This window comes from Tachysurus fulvidraco, chromosome 1, assembly GCF_022655615.1.
Source record: "Tachysurus fulvidraco isolate hzauxx_2018 chromosome 1, HZAU_PFXX_2.0, whole genome shotgun sequence".
Lineage (NCBI taxonomy): Eukaryota > Metazoa > Chordata > Actinopteri > Siluriformes > Bagridae > Tachysurus > Tachysurus fulvidraco.
The window spans coordinates 20,879,957-20,899,984 of record NC_062518.1 but is presented as its reverse complement, the minus strand read 5'-3'; the positions used below and the strand labels follow the sequence as shown (position 1 = coordinate 20,899,984).

At 40.0% G+C, this 20,028-nt stretch overlaps 1 protein-coding gene and 1 long non-coding RNA gene across 3 annotated transcripts in view; one reads left to right on the top strand and one right to left on the bottom strand.

The window, feature by feature from the left end:
• Positions 1 to 20,028, bottom strand: part of epha4a (eph receptor A4a) — a 33,294-nt gene that overhangs the window by 6,180 nt on the left and 7,086 nt on the right. For both annotated transcript variants that reach the window (XM_027148665.2, XM_027148667.2), the window contains exons 4-11: positions 11,496 to 11,651; positions 7,982 to 8,317; positions 5,893 to 6,017; positions 4,561 to 4,720; positions 4,124 to 4,235; positions 2,758 to 2,816; positions 2,399 to 2,512; positions 2,057 to 2,242 (exon numbers count right to left, since the gene is read on the bottom strand). In XM_027148665.2, the coding sequence (XP_027004466.1) occupies positions 2,057 to 2,242; positions 2,399 to 2,512; positions 2,758 to 2,816; positions 4,124 to 4,235; positions 4,561 to 4,720; positions 5,893 to 6,017; positions 7,982 to 8,317; positions 11,496 to 11,651 (1,248 nt within the window). The remainder of the gene's footprint in view (positions 1 to 2,056; positions 2,243 to 2,398; positions 2,513 to 2,757; positions 2,817 to 4,123; positions 4,236 to 4,560; positions 4,721 to 5,892; positions 6,018 to 7,981; positions 8,318 to 11,495; positions 11,652 to 20,028) is intronic.
• LOC125146038 lies at positions 9,759 to 12,936 on the top strand. Its single transcript, XR_007144538.1, has 3 exons — positions 9,759 to 10,352; positions 10,480 to 10,563; positions 12,650 to 12,936. It is a non-coding gene; the product is annotated as an uncharacterized LOC125146038 (long non-coding RNA).

The following is a 20,028-nucleotide window of genomic DNA, read 5'->3' as shown; positions in this document are numbered from 1 at the left end:
AGTTTGTTGTGTTTTCTTTAGTGCGCTTTGAGTGACACTTCCCAATCAAAAGCCTTCTTTTCTCACACTTGCTCTGTCTTATTTGCATAGGTGTTATTTCCCTTGCTTTTCTCTCCGCGTGTTTGTTTATTGAATGCATCCTTTGCCGAGGGCCGACTGGACCTCCTTTACGGAATTATGAGCCCCTCTTTTCACCGAGCTGGAGAACATTGACGTTGATGCCTTTACAATAGATGACAATCACACGCACACACATGGGCTCTCTACCTATGAGAAATCATTATGGTGTAAAAGCTGTGGCTTCATTATGCAAATGTAATCTTGCGCTGTTGCGTTTAGCGTCGATGTGTTGCTGTGCCATCTCTGAATGCCTCCTTTGGGGGTGGGGTGGGGTGGGGTGGAGTGGGTTGTTTGGCATCTCCTACTTTCCCTCTCTCGCTTTCTGTCTGTCGGAGGCTTGGGGGCATTTGGTGCTTATTTATTCAGGACACTTGCAGTATCATTAGTGAGTTAACACATTTAATTGGCCCTGTTGGAGATGGGAGGACCACCATTATTCGCCTGGCAGTAACAATCAGCTTGAGTCCTCTTTAGTCAGGCCACAGTTTTTATAAGGCCTCGTACCGCCATTAATAAACCCAACAGCTCTCACCAGGCCAACAAGCCCGGAGTTAAAAGGGCCACTTTTAGGACAGAATAGAAGCTAAGCTAAGCACCTTGCTCTTGCTTTCTCTCTTGGCAGTGTCTGATCTAATGCATTATTCTGAAGCAGAATATTTACCAGACATCACTACAACTCAGATTCAAGCCGCCAGGACAAACATTTGTTTCTCTCCTATAAATATCTTTCTATACTTTAATAGGACAACCTGCACCTCTACGATTATCAGACAGCAATGCAATCTATGCAACTATGCAGATACAGGTCAAGATACAGGTCTGGTTAATGTCCTGATGTCAGAAATGTGATCTCAAGGTGGTATTAAACTGTAGACTCTTAGCTTCCTTCGATTTTGCATTCTGCATTGTTCTCTGTTCTAAGAGGGGAAAGTAAATGTGAATGGATTGCAAAAAGGACCTAAAGTTGTAAGAATAGAACTGAAGATCTGTTAGTCTACCTGCTCCATAGGACTGGTTGGGAGGATCAATCAAGCCAATTATTTTCGTTTTGTCACCCTAAGGCATTCATTCAATGGAGAAAATCAAGGCGGGTTTTCTGCTGTTTTAACCCATCATCCTCAAGTTTTGATGCATTCTGTGATTCTCTTCTGCCCACCACGTTTGTTAATAGTAGTTATTTAACCATTTAGAAGGAATTTCACTTTCGCTGGTATCAGGTTTCCATGTCATGCATTTGCATTAAAAAAAACATGAGTAAATTAAGTAAGGTATTGTGCAAATCAGGGGCAACAGCAACAAAGGTCATGGAAATCTCCCTCACGAAAGCAACTATGAACTCAATAATGAGCCAATGTACTTTCCCCCTCAACGTATGTACTGTAAATGTGCTACTCTGTGAAAAGTTTAAAAAATTTAAGCTGCTCAGTAGGAGTTATGGCAGAGAACAGATGTCAAAATGTCCTTGCTTAATTCACATCTACAGGCAGATACTTTCAATCAACACAGCGATACTAAAAAGCTGAGATGTGATACCTGCCAGTCTGCCAAGATTCCCTGGCTGGCAGAGAAGCAGCCACTGGAAAAGACGAGCTCGATTTTCATCAAGGTGGAAAAAAAGGGAGTATGTAATGGAGTATGTAGTTTTAGATCTATTATTTTTTTATTTAAGCTGGGTGCCAAATAGTGATTACGGTGCATTGGGTAATTTAGAATGTGAAGCAAGAGAACAGCACTCAAGGGTGCTTTTAATGCCAAGTGCCATGTCAAACCCTAAACTTATTAAACTGGGAATAAAAAAAATAAAGCCAGAAATTTGGACTGAGCAAACCGAGTTGCAGTTCCGAGAGGTGAAGGCTTGAAATGCCTCCAAGGCTCAAAGAGACTTGAGAATTAAATCTGGGCTGAGTTTTCTCATGCTTCATCCAACAGTACTCACATTTAGTGACGACTCCCTCAAGGCGGATGATGTTGGGGTGATCGAACTGGCCCATGATGCTGGCCTCGCTTAGGAAATCACGTCTTTGCTTCTCTGTGTATCCAGCTTTGAGGGTTTTGATGGCCACACAGATCTCTCTTTTCCCCGGCATCTTCAGGCGCCCGCTACACACTTCGCCGAACTCACCTGCGACATACACGCCGCACTGAGTTATATAACTGTGACACAGTTTGCTGGGATTTCAAAGAGTAGTGTATTTAGAGGACGTCTTTTTTTTTGCAGCAAATAAAGCGATTGGAACATTGTGAACTATGAATGGGACACAGAAGGAGGGCTTCTTACCGATGCCGATGACCTTTTCGATCTTAATGCAGGAGGCGTCGATCTCTTTGGCGAATTCACGCACTGCCTGGTTGGGGTCCTCGTACGTGAAAGGGTCCACATAGATCCGCACCCCTGTGAATGGATGGATGGATGGAGAGAGAGAGAGGAGGAGAAATAGAGATGAATGCAAGAACTAACAGTAGTGCAGGCAAAACTCAGAGCAAAATAGGAGACATCTGATTTCTATTCATGCCACGTTTTTTTCACAGGCTCCTGTCAACACTCATTTGCTGCATTCCCTTTGTTCCTTTTTACTCATCTTCTCCAGCAAAATCAGTCAGTGTATTGATATGTTTAGTCGATGCTCGTCTTATTACCTGGGTGTAGGTGTTTCTCTTCATCTGAATCTTGCTTGGCTTTGCTGTATTTACTCCTCCTAGCCAAAACAATACAAAAAATGATCTGAGAATCATTCCGCCGGGCAGAAACCTTAAGGAGTCAATAATGCCAAAGCTTTCAAAGCTCAGAAACCAAATAAGGCATGTGAGAGACATAGTGTGTGTGAGGGAGGAAGAGAGAGAGAGAGAGAGAGAGAGACAGGGAGAGATACAGGAAGTGTCCGAAATGGTCAACCCTCTCCAAATACACACTCCCTCCTCTCAACACACAGGCACAAACATGACCAATTCCCCTCTCTTCCAGAGAGCTCCAGGGTCACCTGGTCTAAGCAGCAGGAGTTCTAACAAACACACTTTCAAACACATACGTACACACCCCGCTGTTTGCAGGGTCACCTGGGCGAGTCAAATCAACCTTTTCAGGAATGCGACTGTGTTGTTATTGTTTCTTTGGCTGCAACCCAGTGTTGACAAAAGCCCCCCTGAGGTGGGCACGGAGAAAAAGAAAGAAAAAGGAAGGGTGTGTGTGTGTGTGTGTGTGTGTGTGTGTGTGTGTGTGTGTGTGTGTGTGTGTGTGTGTGAAAAAAGAGAGAAGAAGAGAAAAGGAGAGTGTGTGAGGACAGGGAGGAGGGGAGGATCCACAGGTAGAACAGAAGGCCAAGCTGTAACGCCTGAATGCTTTGGTGTGTGTGTGTGTGTGTGTGTGTGTGTGTAAGAGAGAGATCCATGAAAACGTATTGTTCTTTAGTTAATTAGAAAATGTAATCTTCGGCAAATTACTGTCCTATATCTCGTCGTTAATTCTTTTTCTATAACAGCACTCCCCCAATTTTGTTATTTCTTCAATAACACCTCTTTCTTATCTCAAGATGCTTCATATTTCCTGAAATAGTGATTATACAGTGATTATAGGTGCAGGTTGCTAGGCAACAACCGAAGAATATTCCTTGTTGTACAGTATATATGTGTGTGTGTGTATACATATATATATATATATATGTATATTTATTTATTTTTTCTTGGTGCATATCCGAACCCTGTTACGTCAATCCTCCTGAAAGAAAAGTTGAGAAAAAGATAGCTAAGGTGTAAAAGTGTTATCTTTTCTCTCTCTCTCTCTTTTTTTTTTTTTTTGAACTGGGACAATGTCAGGAAGTGTCCAGTGGGAGCTTTTTTGGAAAACAAAGAACCCATTCACTAGGGATGTGATCGGAATTTGGGACAGAGGTGATAATCACAGCTGATAACGCTAAAGTGTCAATTTCGGGATGGAGAAGAAAAGAAGTGCTCGCGTTTAAGGGATACGTGGGAAAACGAGCTTTATTAGCGAAGACCTTTGGCATACCTGCGTCCGATGACGAAGACGGCGATGAAGATGAGCAGCAGGACAACGCTGCCGATAACGGAGACAAGAAGGACCGTGGAGTTTGCACCGTCACCAATAATTGGAGAAGGAACTGGAAGGTGGAAACAAAAGCTTTTGATGCGTAAATACATGTGCTAGATCTTAAAGCTTTAGCTATTACTATACAGACATAAACATTTTGTCGCGGTTTTATTCTTTTTTTTTTTTTTTACTCTCTCAGACATTTTCTTTTTCTTTTCAAAATAGACCCTATCTAGCTAACAAAGCTCTATCTGTTCAAAAAAAAAAAGCAGTCTGTAATTATAGACACATCAGCCACTTTCGAAACTTGACTCTGGTGTCTTTTGTTTGTAAGAAAAAAAATGCAGTTTGTTTGTTTTACCCAAACATTTTTTTTAAATATAGCGTGTACACACCCGAGTTGGTCATGAATTCAAAAGGAGCGCTGAATTCTCCATAGCCAGCAGCGGTGCGTGCTCGTACGTGGAAAACGTACGTGGTGAGCGGACTCAGGCCTTTGATATCAGCGTTGCGGGACGCTGTCTTCATGATACGATAGCTGCGTTCGTTTTGATCCTGATTACACACAAAAACAAATGGAACTGTGTAACTAAAATGCGTAGCATAAATGATCTTAATGACTATCATTCATTCATTCATTCATTCTTTTTCTACCGCTTATCCGAACTACCTCGGGTCACAGGGAGCCTGTGCCTATTTCAGGCGTCATCGGGCATCGAGGCAGGATACACCCTGGACGGAGAACATGCAAACTCCACACACACAAGGTGGAGGTGGGAATCGAACCCCCAACCCTGGAGGTGTGAGGCGAACGTACTAAACACTAAGCCACCATGTCCCCCCTAATGACTATCAGAAAATAAAAATGACTAAAATAAATATACTAGGACATGAAGCGATTACATCGTGTGCGGAACTTAAAGCCTTTTCCAAAGTCGTGTTGTTGCAAGGTGACGAAAAAACCCCCCATAAATCTGATGTTGTTGAGTTTATATATCTTTATTACTACAGCGTAAAAGACAAAGGTGAAATTTTTATCTCTAAGACCATCTGAAAAAAATGTTTAAGTTGACGTCACTTGGTCGAAGGTCTACCGGTAGTGTCTTGTCTAAAATATCTCTAAACCCACGTGATCGACTGCTTTGTTTGCGATAAAAAAAAGGAAGCGCACAGACCACAATTCTACACAGGTCTGATATGAAAAACTAAGGGGGGAACTTTCTGTGGGGGATACCACACACCACATTTTAAAGAAAAAAAAAACAAAGTGCCTGTCTATTGTTTGCTCTCCCTCCTATGGGTGTAACCGGAATTTGCTTGAGTAGAAATCCCTGGAGCTTTCCTCTGCATTCATACCACTTTGGTAGATCTAAATCTACACCAAAGCAAACAAAGCAACTGAGATTTTTCCTCCATGTCCCCTAATTCATGGTTTGTAGCTGCTGGAGCGAAATGTAAGCCTCTGTGTTTGTGGATATATATATATATATATATATATATATATATATATATATATATATATATATATATATATATATATATATATATTGTGTGTGTGTAAACTTTCAATCACTTTCATTCCTGCTCTCGAGTAACCTTCATCCTTCAAGTTACAACTGTACATGGCAGGTTCTCTTTGTCTAGTTCTTGATCATTGTTCTATGAAAGTTAAGGTTATGATGATCAGTTATGATCATAGGCTATGCTTCTTATTACACCCTACTAACCTTTTCATAGTACTTGACCTCATACTCCAGGATGACGCCGTTGGGCCTCTCAGGCTGCTGCCATGCCAGCGTCACACCGTGCCGGGTGATGTCCTTGGCCTGGATGGATGAAACTGGAGAGGGAGCTGGAGACAATGAAAAGAATAATAAAAAAAATAAAACAACATGGAGAGAAAATCTACACAGCTAAAATCACCCAGTAAAGTACCTAAAACTGAAAATAAAGCTGAACTTTGCTGATCAGTTTGCTGATCCCAGGGATGGGGATTTTGGAAAATTGGTCGAAGGTGTATATATATATATATATATATATATATATATATATATATATATATATATATATATATATATATATATATATATAGCAATAATACCAATGCTAAGGGTATAATGGACCAACAAATGGTCCCTATCACATCAGGGTTGGGTCGTATGTTGGGATGATGTGCTTGGCCTGGATGGACGAAACTAGAGAGCCAGCTGGATAATAATAATAAAGGGTAAAAAAACATGGAGAGACAGTCTAGTGCTTACCAAAGAATTTGAAGCGTGAATATTTTAATATTGGTCCTGTTCCAAAGAACTGGGATGAAATTAATGTTGTTTTTTGTTTTATTGATCTCGGGAAGGGAAGCTTGATATTCTGGCAAATTTTAGGCTGAAAGTATATTGGTGGTGTCAATGGCGCTGAAATAATTGGCCAAATGTTGGTGCAAATGCTACCAACCCTATGTAGATTTTAAGCCTACTGGATTATCACTGATTTGCTTTTTGAGACAGATGCAGAGTTTTCAACCCTGCTGTTTAACTTTGTTTAAAAGACAAACATATTAGCCCCATGAAGCTATAAACCATTACAGCGACCGAGATATGTTTACATTATCGCACTGAGGCGAGGATGAAAAACCCTTTGGAGTGTCGCTTAACGGCAGCAGCTGATCAGTGTGGGTTTCATGTTCCCTGTATGAAAGCTGCTCTCACCAAGGCACCCGTTATAACAGCACGACCGGCTCGGTTTTCCCGGAGATAAAGGCGGCGACTTGTGAGCTTTTTATTTTCTTTCATAGCCAGACTTTATTATTGGAATCAAGTCTGCTGTAATCTATATAGCCTTAAATCCACATTCCTGAGACCGTCTAAGATCAAGTTGAGGCTTACAGCCTTTTATTTGTCTGAATGGCTGCACAGAGACGAATGGGAGCTGATTGGAAGTCGGGCTCATAAAAAAGTCCAGTTGTGTGTGTTTTAAATGCTGGACTGAAACAGGCAAATTGGTAACATGCACATGGACAGGTGTGTGTGCCATTAATGAGGCACAAACATACACCGAGGCTTCACCAAGCTGTAATTAAACACCTTGTAAAAATTTACTACTCAACACTAACAAACCAGGCATCCTATACACATGCTTGGAAATGCAGGAATGCAAATGCTTTTATTGTCAGAGTAATTGCTTTTGACACTTGCGCAGCAAGATGTGATGAAGGAAAAAAACTGGTTTTCCATATTTGGCCAGTAAACTCCAGCCGTTTGTGCTACGCATGCTACGCATCAACCTCGCACCTAATCATATGAGGACATTATACTGGTATTTGGTGATGTCATACGGCTGTGTATCCACGCAAATTTCGTTATATGATGTGTGAGGACATTTAAAGTGCTCTTATTATTGTGCATAAACACGCACAAGCTATGCTAATAGCTAATACATTTGGCTAGATAATAAACTGCCAACCTCTGGGTGTGAAAAAGCATTACTTTTTGAATAGTTAGAACAGCTTGACTACTTGATTAAATATGTAGATTACACAAAACAAAAATGCCAAACAGTTCAATCATGATAGGGAATACTGTTATAGCAAAACAAGCAGTAATGAACAACACATCTTGAAATGGTTTCAAATATGCTAAATAAACATTTTGTCACTGTTTAATAAGTAAATAACATTTTTTTTGCTTGTGGTTATAACAAACATGGTTATAACAATTAAGTGGGTCCATAGTTAATTATTATAATAGTTCATGGGAAATTAATCAACACCTTCGCACCAATTAGAACTGCGGATTGTTGTGGGTTTGTCTCACTCACCGGCCTGGTTGGTGGTGACTGTGACCGAGGCGGCTTGATCAGGCCCGGGGCTCTGCGGCGACACGCCGTTGACAGCCCACACTTGGAAAGTGTAGTTGGTATGTGCCTGCAGCTCATTGATGGAGACACGTGTGGTCCGTAAGCTGAGCTGCTGTGGTGAGTAATGGACGCCAACGCCACATGGCTCGCACCGTTGTCCGTCAGGCCCGCATCGTTTACACACGACGTTGTAAGCAAGATCTTGTCTTCCGCCTGAAAAGGCCGGCACCGACCACTCCAGGTTCACCGATGTCTCGTTAACGTTGGAGATGAGGTGCTGCGGGGCAGAAGGTGGTTCTGGTGGAGCAAAGCGGGCAGAAGATTAGATTATAATATGAAATGGGATAAATTCGCTCTAGCGGTAAATGAAGCATGTTGAAAAAATCTGACATCCACGTCCTCGTCATAGTTATAGGTTCATTACCAGTTGCCAAAATGGCACTCAAAGCATGCAGGGGATCAGTAACTTTATGATATCTAATGTGAGTTGTTTAAACGTTTTTTTCCCCCCATCAAGAAGGGATTTGGTTCATTATAAAAAGACAAATTAGATTAGGAAACGTTCCAATATTTTCGCAGACATCCCATATTTTAGCAGTGCTAGAGTCATTCTATGAACTTTCCGGAATTAAAAAAAAAAAAAAAAAAAAGAATTTTGGAAATGAACGGTGATCAAAGTCATTCCATATTTGCACATTTAGGTCAGTGTTTATTCAGCACTGGCAAAATGAGAGAGAGGATGAAATGAGTTCACAAACCCACACAATCCCATGCCCTTTTATTGCGTGTGTGTGTCTATAAACCGGGTGCTGCTGAATTTAGGCATAATTACGTTTATGACAAACCATCGCCGCAGGCATTCCCCTCTGTTTGCACTGTGTGTGTGTGTGTGTGTTTGAGAGAGATCATGAGATGTTCATCTCTATAACCGAGTGGGTGGCTGATAGGAATCTTATTAATACTAATTGCTTTACCCTTGCGTGCATTTGTGCCCTGTTTAGACCACACAGACACACACACAGACACAGACACACACACACACACACACACACACACACATACACACACACACACACACACATACACATAAAAAGCTTTCGCAGAAATAAATGTCACCGGCATGAAACACACTCTGAACCCTAGCCAGAACTCGAGAAACTATTCCACAAGCAGAAATTTTGCAAAGGGCAGAGTTTCTCCTCCTTTTTTTTTCCACAGCATGAAAAGCCATTTCTCCAAACATCCTACGGATGTTACGACATGCTAGTCGAGCTTACAGAAAACACAGCTACGCTTTGTAAATAAAGTTAGCTGTTGTACCAGAGCACTCTTTTTGTCAGCAGAAATATATTACTGCCTGCAAAAGGAGAAAGAGGAACTCTATTCAAACTGCCTTCGTTTCTAAATGAAAAAGTTTATCCAAAACAAGACTAGCTACCTAGCTAGAATGGTAAATGCTAAAAAAAAAAAAAAAAAAAAAAAAAAAGAAATGATTTCTTTAATAGATTCCACTGCTTTTGACCAGTGAAGTAATACATAGCTAACTTAGGTAACATTAGTGACAAGAAATAGTTTTTACACATTATATAATAAGTCTAATTAAACAAATTGTTAATTTGCTACTCATTAGAGCAGCTAGATAATGACTGATGGCCAAATCAAAAGTGGCTAAATTCTCTGTGGAAAAGAAAGCTAGTTTACTTGCAGTTAGCTAGTTTGGAAGTCAACTCATTACAACTTATTGACTCATTGAGTCAGCTCTTCTCATTGCCAGGTTAGCTAATTTTACAGAGAGGAAATTAGCTTTAATTTGAATAGAGGACTACATTGTGAAATTTTGAGTGCTGTTAAATAAATAACTGAGAATATTTCAAACAACCCGGCTAATGAAATGTCCTGTAACAGTCATGAGCTAGTATGTTAGCAGTTAGCTAGTTGTGAAGCTAAGTCAGCTCATCTCAGTGCTAATTTGGATGACAAAGCAGCTTTTATTTGAATAGGATCGCTGCTACAGTTAAAGACACAATTGAGAACATTTCAATGAAAAACCCATGTAGAATTTATTGTAAGTGATAAAAGTTTTGGTGACATCCAGGTAAAGTTAAAATCAGCTAATATTGGTAAGATAGCTAATATCAGTAATAAAACAGTTTACAGTTTAATAGTGGCCTATAATTTGAAAGGCTGCTGAATTGGAGCAGAATTTGAATTGGAGCAGAAATAAAACATATGTCTATCTGTGACAAAACATTTCATTTACTAGCAGTTAGCTAGCTAAATATTGTCTTACGTTTAATTTGTTTTCCTGCTAATTGGATGATTCAAATCCCAGGTAACATATCAAAGTTTCAATTTAAATTGTGGTTTATCTGATTATCTTGCTGTATTTACATCTATATTTATTCCTGATACGCACTGCAGCTACTTGCTGATTTCTTTTTTCGTGAAACTCTATTTAGCCTGTGTAATTAGCCGGTCTAGCCAAGCCCTGGTCGAGCCGAGTGATAGGCAGCAGCTGATTAAGCTCGTTTCAGAACAATAAGGTATGGAAGGGTTTATCCTAATGGGGTCAGTCCTCTTCATCCTTCTCTCTCATGATTTCTCTATTTTTCATGTCAAACCCGGGTAGAAAAATGTGAAAGTGACGGAATAAACAAATAGTGTGATTAGCAAACGCTCTTTCAGAGGACAGCCTATAAAAGTCGATTTGTTTACGTACGTTTCTTTCGGCTCACACATCTGTCACTTCTTGAGAGATTAGTGCATCTTTCGACACGCCACGGCTGTTTAGCTTCTGTTTATCACGTATGCGTGCTTGTGTTTTTGTGTTTGAAGCCTTAGCAAGCTAGCTGCAGGCACTTTGGTATAATGCACTTCATACTCTCATACAAGGTACATATTATCATGGGCTTTCCTTTACACACACACATAGACACACAAACTCGAGTACACACTCATACACACACTTAAACAGCTTGTTTCTGCTATAGATGCTTTATTTCACAAGGGTCATGGGATTTGAAGTTGATTGCCAGGTGTTCAAGTGTGTGTGTGTGTGTGTGTGTGTGTGTGTGTGTGTGTGTGTGTGTGTGTGTGTGTGTGTGTGTGTGAAATGAGCAAAAGGCTATCAACAGGTTGCAGACAAGCTAAACAAGTGCAGGGTTCAAAAGTCTGAGCTCACTCCAAAAGTTCTACATTCTTTTTTTTCTTTTTGCTAATACAACACTAAGACATTCATTATTAACGCTGACGAGAACACTGCAGTAATATGATGGTATTCATCAGTTAATAAGTTTATTAGCTGCATTAAAGAAACAGAAAACGAGAAGGTCATGTCATGAATATTTAATACATTTAGGAATAAATATATCAGTGTTACTTCCTTCAAAAAAGGCCTCGATTCTTGCGAAAACTGACACAGACTTGTAAACCCTCATCCTTGTGTGATATATTATTTTATGTGTGGAATACATACGGGTACACGGCATGGATGCGGGGTCCGTCTCAGACCTGAAGTATCCTTTGTCGCATGTACATGACGTGGAGCCTTCACGAACAGAGTAGCTATGAGGAGGACATTTGGAGCAGCCGGCGTCACTTGCTAAAGCCCTGTAGTAGCCGATCTTACAAGCTGGAACAAAAAAAGAAAGAGAAAAGAAAATTGAGCATGAATAAATTTGTATTGATCCAGCTCCATTAACAAGATGTTTAATTTAATTACAACTTCACCGTAGAAATATTCCAACAGTATAAAAAAACAGAATGTTGTAAAGCAATGCTTCAGTTCTTCTTCATGTTGTAAATGTGTGTGTGTGTTTATGCGGTTGCCAGGTCAGCACCACAGAATGAGGCTGTATTGAGGCGCTAAGGAATGTTTCAATGAGAGAGAACTCTATGGTTTTATGACACTCTAATTAACAGAGGAAGCGATAGTGCAGGAATGCACTGTGTCATTTTCCTAACATGCTCACCACGCGCACACACACTTTGACGTTTCAGCTATGAATTATAACAGCCGACGAAGACAGCCTACTGCAGTCCGTGATACAGTTTAAATAGCTTATAAATAAATAAGATTAACCATTCAGAAAAAGTACGAGTTGTCTGTGAGCATGCGTCTGTCATGTCTCTGGTATGCAATGGCTGAGCTGCATTACTGTAAAGTTTACCACTTACTATATAGTCATCATTTTGTTGATCGGAACCTTGACTTTTAGAGCAATATATCAAAATCAACATGTGGGAAAATCCATAAAACACTCCGTAAAACCATAAAAATTTATATATAAGGTATATTTGGAAATCAATCCAAAAATGGCTTTTTAAATATAACTTCCAAATTCCAAATGTAAATGAAACTGTGCTCGAATTTGTATACAAGTAATCACATGGAACCGTTTTGTTTTTGCTTTGGATGTCTCACTTAACAACCTGTTAATTCTTTAGCTTTCTATCCTTCTTTTTTTTTTTTTTTGGACAAAATTGGAATCCCTCCATAAGACAAACGCTTCAAACATAATCTCTATTTCTTCCCTGTCCAACTATCTGCTTTTAATCGTGCAAAAGTGATGGCGCCCCAAGGAGCCGGATTAACACCTCTCCACCTTTCTCTGTCTTCTATCTCTTCAGCACAACCCATCCATCAATGTCTGCCCGGGGGCAAATCAGCCACTACATCGAGTGTGATCGGGGACAAAAAGAGATTAACAAGTTTTGCCTGTCATCCTCTGAAACGAACATGGCAAAAGAACAGCGGGGGACAGTTGGAGAAATAGAGATAGGAAGCTCGGGGTCATGACCCTAAGAGGACGGCGTGCTTTGTGGCCGTGCTCTGAGGAATTAAAAAAATGGTCAAAAGGGGAGACGGATCTTTTTAACAGAAATTGAAGGAAGGAGTTAATTGGAGGAGTTCCTAAGGAAGATTAGATGATGCTGAGATGTTAAACGAGAAAAATCCTATAATTTATTTTAGGAATTTTTAATGAAGTTCCAAAACATTTTGTATTCATGTCAGTTATGAAAGGCCAGAGACATCTATGGAATTTCATTATTGGACCAGCATTGCTTGAACCAAAAATAGATTGCACAAGTCTGTGGATTTTTTTTGGTCATGGATTACACCTGAAAATATGAAAATTTAACATCACATAATAATCACAATTGTCATCTTTCCTACATTGTAAATAAAATATCAAATACCATTTTAAGATCTCTTTTTAGACATCCAATTAATGTAGACAATATATAGTCTTCTTTAGTCCTGTTCTAATCCATACATCTTCATCCAATCACCCTGCACCCCCACCCCATCTCAGCAAAATCCCCAACCACAAGACATGGGAAGTGCTGATCTCTCCATTCATGACTTAATAGAGGTGTAATTAACAAGCACTGGCTCGTTACTCAGGGGTCAGCAGTCCTCTTCGCCTCGCCCATAAAAAGGAGAGAGTTCAGCAGGAAAGAAAAGACTTTAACACGACTTTTATTGGGTGTTAGGCTTCACCCGATCGCATGCTAGTCCTCTGCCAGAGCATGACACAAGAGTGTTTGTGGAACAAAGGTAGTCAAAGGTATTAGGAAAATCTATCTTAAAATTCCAAAAACTAAAAAGAAAAGAAATCCAAGTAGGCCATTCAGCTTAATGTATTGAATAACAGGTGCAGCGCTAAATATCCACTAACGTGCTTTTTTGTTTTGCTGAAACCTCACATATGGCTAGACAGTTAGCTTGCTAAGTGTATAATAGGGATTAAAGTAAAACATAATCATGTATATGATCAGATTTGTAACACACAATAATTAATACAATTAAAACAGCGTTTCAACTATGAGATGTACGTAAAAATATGTATTTTTTAAGTCTAGCTAGCATTCCGTGAATGAATAGATAAAAATTGTTTTTCACCAGCAGCCAATCACCTTGACCAGGAGGTGGATTTCATAACAAGTTCTAAGATGCTAGTACATTGAAGTGTTTCACATGACTCTGACGTTAAAAGAAAAAGCTACATACCGAATGTTTTGCGACGATCAATAGACTTAGCAATCTAAGCTTTGTTATTGATAGCTAATTGAAGAATTTAAGTCACTAATGTGGAGAAAAGACTTATCTGAATTTTTAAAAACTAGTATCTGGAATGATGTTTTTTTTTTTTTGTCTAAGTAGACATGGCTAAATAGCTGGGGGAAAAAATGCATGAAAAAAAAAAAAATTTGTCCAAGAAGACAAGAAAGGGTGAGAGATCAGGGGAAAAAAACATGGACCAGAAAAGCGAAAGACCAGTGTTGGGTGGTCTTAAAAGTCTGTGTGTGTGTGTGTGTGTGTGTGTGTGTGTGTGTGTGTGTGTGTGTGTGTGTGTGTGTGTGTGTGTGTGTGTGTGTGTGTGTGTGTGTGTGTGTGTGTGTTCTCTTGGACACTTTGCACTGCTATATCAGTGCCAGATTATATTTCTTGTTCACACACACAAACACTAGAGAAACACTGCAGTGAGTTGATGCCACATGTTTCAGTTTTCCTCCAGGCCTAGAGCCACTCGCTTTTCCAATCATCCAAGCTATAATCAAAATGCATCTAATAAACTCTCTTTTTATAACACTCAGGGGAAAAAATGAGGCTGAGGAAGGAAAAATAAGAAATATTATGAAATAGTATGATTTGAAATATTAGAACAGCTTGGCCATTCTCCCAGAATCAAGCTACAAAGATGTGAAGGATCCTGGCTTTGTTTGTCATTTTTTTTTTTTTTTGAGGAACAAGAGCATTGCTATACTGCTATAGTGAATACTGAGATTACAGGAAGACACACTACAACAGTTCTACACACTCTGGTGCTGCAGAAAAAGTGTGTATTCATGGGGTTAGCACTAATACATCTGTTAATGGCTAACACACTTGTGGCAGTTTTATGACATTGGCTTATCCTTTATCCTTCTTTAGCCATGATACAGGAAGGTTAAGACACTATACCACACACAAACTCTCTCTCTCTCTCTCTCTCTCTCTCTCTCTCTCTCTCACACACACACACACACACACACACACACACACACACACACACACACACACACACTGTTAGTTCCCTTCACCTGTTAGTTTAATATGACCAGTCCAGGCTCAGAAACATATTCAGACACTTTTCACTTAACTTTTCAACAGTTAGCACACAGCTAATAATAATTATATAAAATGATAGCTAGCTAGTTAGCGATTAGCAAAGAATTCTACACAGAGCTTAACCATAAATACTAGATCACTAGATAATGTCTAAGCTTCTAAACTATGTATATATAATCAAGGGAATATTACATTTGTCTTAGGTAATATCCTAGTTAAAAGTATGCTTCAGACTAAACACAGTTCTATGATAGCTGTGCTAGCTGTTTTATAATCCTATGTAGAGTCTTCTTGTATTAAACCCGGCTAGAAACGATTGCTATTATCATTACGAACTTGAGTTGTTACTTCAAATATTCTTTATTTCTGTCCCCACAGTTCCTTGAACCACCACGCTAATTCCACCTTAATTTGCTAATACACCCAAATACAGCACAAGGAAAGAAAGAGATAATTAGCATCCCTTCTCTGTGGTGTGTGAACTGATTAGCTCATTGATTGATTCACGCTCAATTTTCACTTATTAATTACGTTTCCAGGGACTGATTGAAATGAGACAAGGCCTTGTGCCATGCCGCATGCTAACTCAGCTGTGTGTGTGTGTATGTGTGTGGTAGATGATGATTGATCTGGCGTTAGCCTCGGTGAGACTCATCCGTCACCAGTAAGCCATCCTTGCTGTCAAAGGTTCTAAAGCTTTAATCCACAGGTATTCGTATATTCATTCATTCCTCTCCTTCTCATCCTACTTCTTCTGTCTCTTTATCTCTTTTTCCTCTTGGCATAAAGATACAAATATAGACATATATAAAAGATTAACTTTTTTTTAACACGATCATGCAAACTTCAGGTTTAACTGATATACCAATGACACTGTCCCAATTCGTGTAGTTCAGAGGTGAAAATAAGAAAATCTCCAGCTTCAGTAAGGACAAATCAGTAACCTTCACACGCCACACATAAAAGGACATTGTTGGCCATCTGTGCTGCATGTCCTGATGAGTTTGTACGTTATGAAAGTCCCAAAGGAGAAAAAGAGGACAGCAAAGTGCATTATGCAACCCCAACGGCTATGGACTTCATATGGAATCACAAACACTTCCCAGCCTGGGGTCCAGAGCTGATGGACAAGAGGCCCTCCTCCACACACACACACACACACACACACACACACACACACACACACACACACACACAGAGTGATTGACTGAAAGCTGGAGGAATGTCTCGAACCCGGCATGGGGTTAGACTGCAGCAGGTGACAGGAGAAAAAAGAGGTAAGCAGCTTCAGCTCATTGTCTTTCCCTCTATGAGTGATCGGCACAGCTGTAGCAGGGCATGCATTTCACCAGAGACGGCCATCTCACATTCCTCCAGACTCATTCGCAGCTCTCCGACGTGTTTTTTATCCACAGTATCAAAGATTCAAAAGCCTAATTTCCAATGGTTTTCTCACACTCTCTCCATCTCCTGTCTCCCTTGGAGCGCTCTGTCTCGTTCACGTTGGTAATTGCTTTGGTACCTTGGATGGTGTGCTTTTATTTCCCCAAATAATGCACGGCTAACTTTTTTTTTTTTTTTTAACAAAATGTTTGCCACAATATATCTGTAATGTTGTTTCTGTTCATAAAATGAGCAAATTCTTCAAAACTCTAAGCATATTAATTAGCCTTAATTCAGAACTTACACCTTGAACCCCCATGCAATTGTCGTCCCAAGTTTGTGGTTGGACAGCATGGATGCAAGAAACAAGTATTTCCTTATTTTGATTTATCTAAAGTACTTATTAAAGATTTTGTCATTTGCTGATCATAGGGTTGTGGAGACCCTTCTGAGTTTCCTATTTCTTTCTTTTTTCCCCTTAGTTGCAAGATCATTGGTTGCTCTGTTTTTACTCTTGTTAACAGAGAGCACTGAACACAGTACCTGAAGTCGGTGGTGCTTTAAGTACTTTACCTAGCTCACTCACACTGCTAAAATGTCCAAAGCTACAGCTTTTATGTTCACGTCTTCATTTTAGTTTTTTTTGCCGCTACAAAGCAAATCTGTTACTAAGGCAACAACAACAATATCCCCCTGTGATGCCAGCATAGCAAAAGCTAACTTCTTACAGTAATGATGTAAATACCAGACCAAAAGTACAATTCTGCAGTTTTCCTTAAACAACCCACCATATGCACAATCCCCAAAATCTAAAATATCCAGTGGTACAATATAAATAGGTCTCTCTCGAACCCCCCCTCTTCCCATTTCTCTCCCCTGCAGCGCACGTATTAGTAGAGCACCTTTCCTACAGTAGGTCGCGCTGAGTGCCATTGAATGGAGAGGCCTGTGTGTGTTAGCGCCAGGCAGAGAGAGAGAAATCGAGGCAGAGAGAAGGGTCCTATTGATTCAGCAGGCTTTTGACATGCTAATGTTCTCACTGTCAGCTTCGGTCCCCCTCTAGCTAAGGGCCTTCAAAGAGCTCCAGATACACAAAGCAAAGTGTGTGTGTGCGTGTGTGTGTACTGAGCTAGGAACTGAATAGACATCCTCGCTTTGCAACTAGCTCCTGCCTCCGCAGCGGGGCAAGCTGGATACATGCTAGTTGTACCGAGCACAAATGTACCAGAAACTGGTATGTACAGAAAACACATTAACGTCCTTTTAACAATTTATTTCTAGTGTCTCGCTCCAGCACACATGGAAGTGTCCTAACTAGAATAATATTGAAACAAGGGTCCACTGAAATGTTCCTATCGTGTGTATGCATTATAATTTTTGTAATACGTATCTAGTGAGGTCCTGTGCCAGCATACCCTCTGATTAATGGCTGTCTCCAAATTCTAAAGCACTAAAGTGTCAACGCCATGACCGCGACAGCCGAGTTACAATCCCTCGGCTCTTGCAGAGGTTTAGACTTTATTTTGGGAGAATGCGTTTAACTCAAACACGATGTCCACACACAGACCAAGTGTGTGTTATGTCTGTGGGGTTCAAAATTTTGACTGCTGTACTATGAGTTGGTGTTTATTCCGTTCCTTCATTGCACCTCTGGAACAATTCTTGGCAAGCTTTTTTAACGACCGGTCACACAAATGTGCTAATTATATAGGACACCAAACTGGCTCCCATTGTGGCTAACACAGCCGGTTTCGCTAGCTTATCCATGAGTTGGCAATGCCACCTTCAGATTGACCTGAGACCAACTTGGTTGAGATATTTTCATGCCTTTTCCAAGAGTGTTAGACCACTAATACTGAGAGCTGAAATGGGAACCAGATGGAAAAAGGTGGGATGTTTTTAGCCAAGAAAATCTTAGCAGAATTCTACCTCAAATGCACTTTCTAGTTTTTAACAACCAAACTCACACCTTCATTGTTTCTACTGGGCCACAGAGACATTGGTATGTTTATTCACCTAGATAAGGTTGTCGCTACCAGCTACCTGTATTACCAAGGCATCCATGAAAGCGGTCTCTTCATCATAAGCCGTAAAAAGTCAAAACTAATTGCTTCCAATGTCAAACCAAGTGGTTGAGTCCAAGCAGCTGGTTTGAAAGGGCTCAAATCCACTCAAATATCTTAAGGTAATAGAACAAACCTATTCAGTTCATCTGGGAGAATTCAGGCTCACCATTCCTCAGCCTCTCCAAATAATTACAAGTATTAATACCTATTGTTCAGTCAGCATGGTGAGCCCTCGGGCATAATTACCTCGATTATACCGCATTGTGGAAACAAGGCTGCTGGACCTTAAATAATCCCATTACTCCATCCATCTTTTCAACTGGCCGCCGCTCTTACGCACGCACTCTGAGCTAATTGACATCTGTTAACTGACGTCCTATCAGATCTCGGGTAAACAGACTTAGAGGGAGCCTACCCCAGGCCACTTCAGTCAAGAATCGCCCCCCAGTGAGAAAAATATGAGCCCACATCTCGAATAGTTTTCCCACAGGACGGCAAGTTAAAGGAATAATTCTCTCCAAAGTAAATGAACGAAAGCTAGCATGGATCGTATGACATGGTTGTACAGTATCTGCGTCAGAGTAGAACACATGTTTTGATATCTTTATTTGACCTTAACAAACACCATCTTTAAATATATAAATAGTTGCAAAATATACTGAAAATTTAATGTAGACATGTATATGTACTTCAGCTATAAATAGCTAGTTCTTCACCAGCATGTCTGTTCTTTTTCATCAAGCATTATTATGAAAACCTAAATCTGTCCATCCTCCAGCGCAGACACTCGAGACTCTTTCAATAATTGTTATATAAGCCCCTCTGCCATATATGTTCACAATGGAAGTCTCTGTGTTACTATTGTAACAATAACAGAAATATTGCAATAGAACTACTACGGAAATCGATCGACACCTTTCTGACCAATCAGAATCGAGAATTCGGTAGGGCCTTGGTACAAGTCAACAACCGTTATTAAAAAAAAAAGAAAAGCATTCCTGCACCTCATTTTTGTGATCTGTCCATCGTTTTTAGCAGCGTTAGCTTTTCCGAAAAACACGTATTTGTAAGAACATTCATTAGTTCACTTTTACAGTTTAGGGGCTTGAGTTTTTAAACAGAACTTGATGGAATTTGACAAAGGGTCTCCTTCAAATCCAGCTATTTTTTCTCTCCTCCTGCAACAAAACAGTCTAGTGTTAATACAGAGTTGATTTACCAAATGGTACTTGGATTTCATTTGTGTCATTTGTCATCATAAATCAAGCTATGACGCCTTTCCAAATGCTTCATTAGAGGAACAAAACAAGCGCATTCACTGAGTCCCACAATCCATCTGGTGCGTTTGTCTGAAGAAATGTTGGCAACGTTCTAATCAAAACCAAAAACAAAAGCACTCGGTGGCGATGGTGAATGTCAAGTTTAATCTGCCCTACATTTAAATC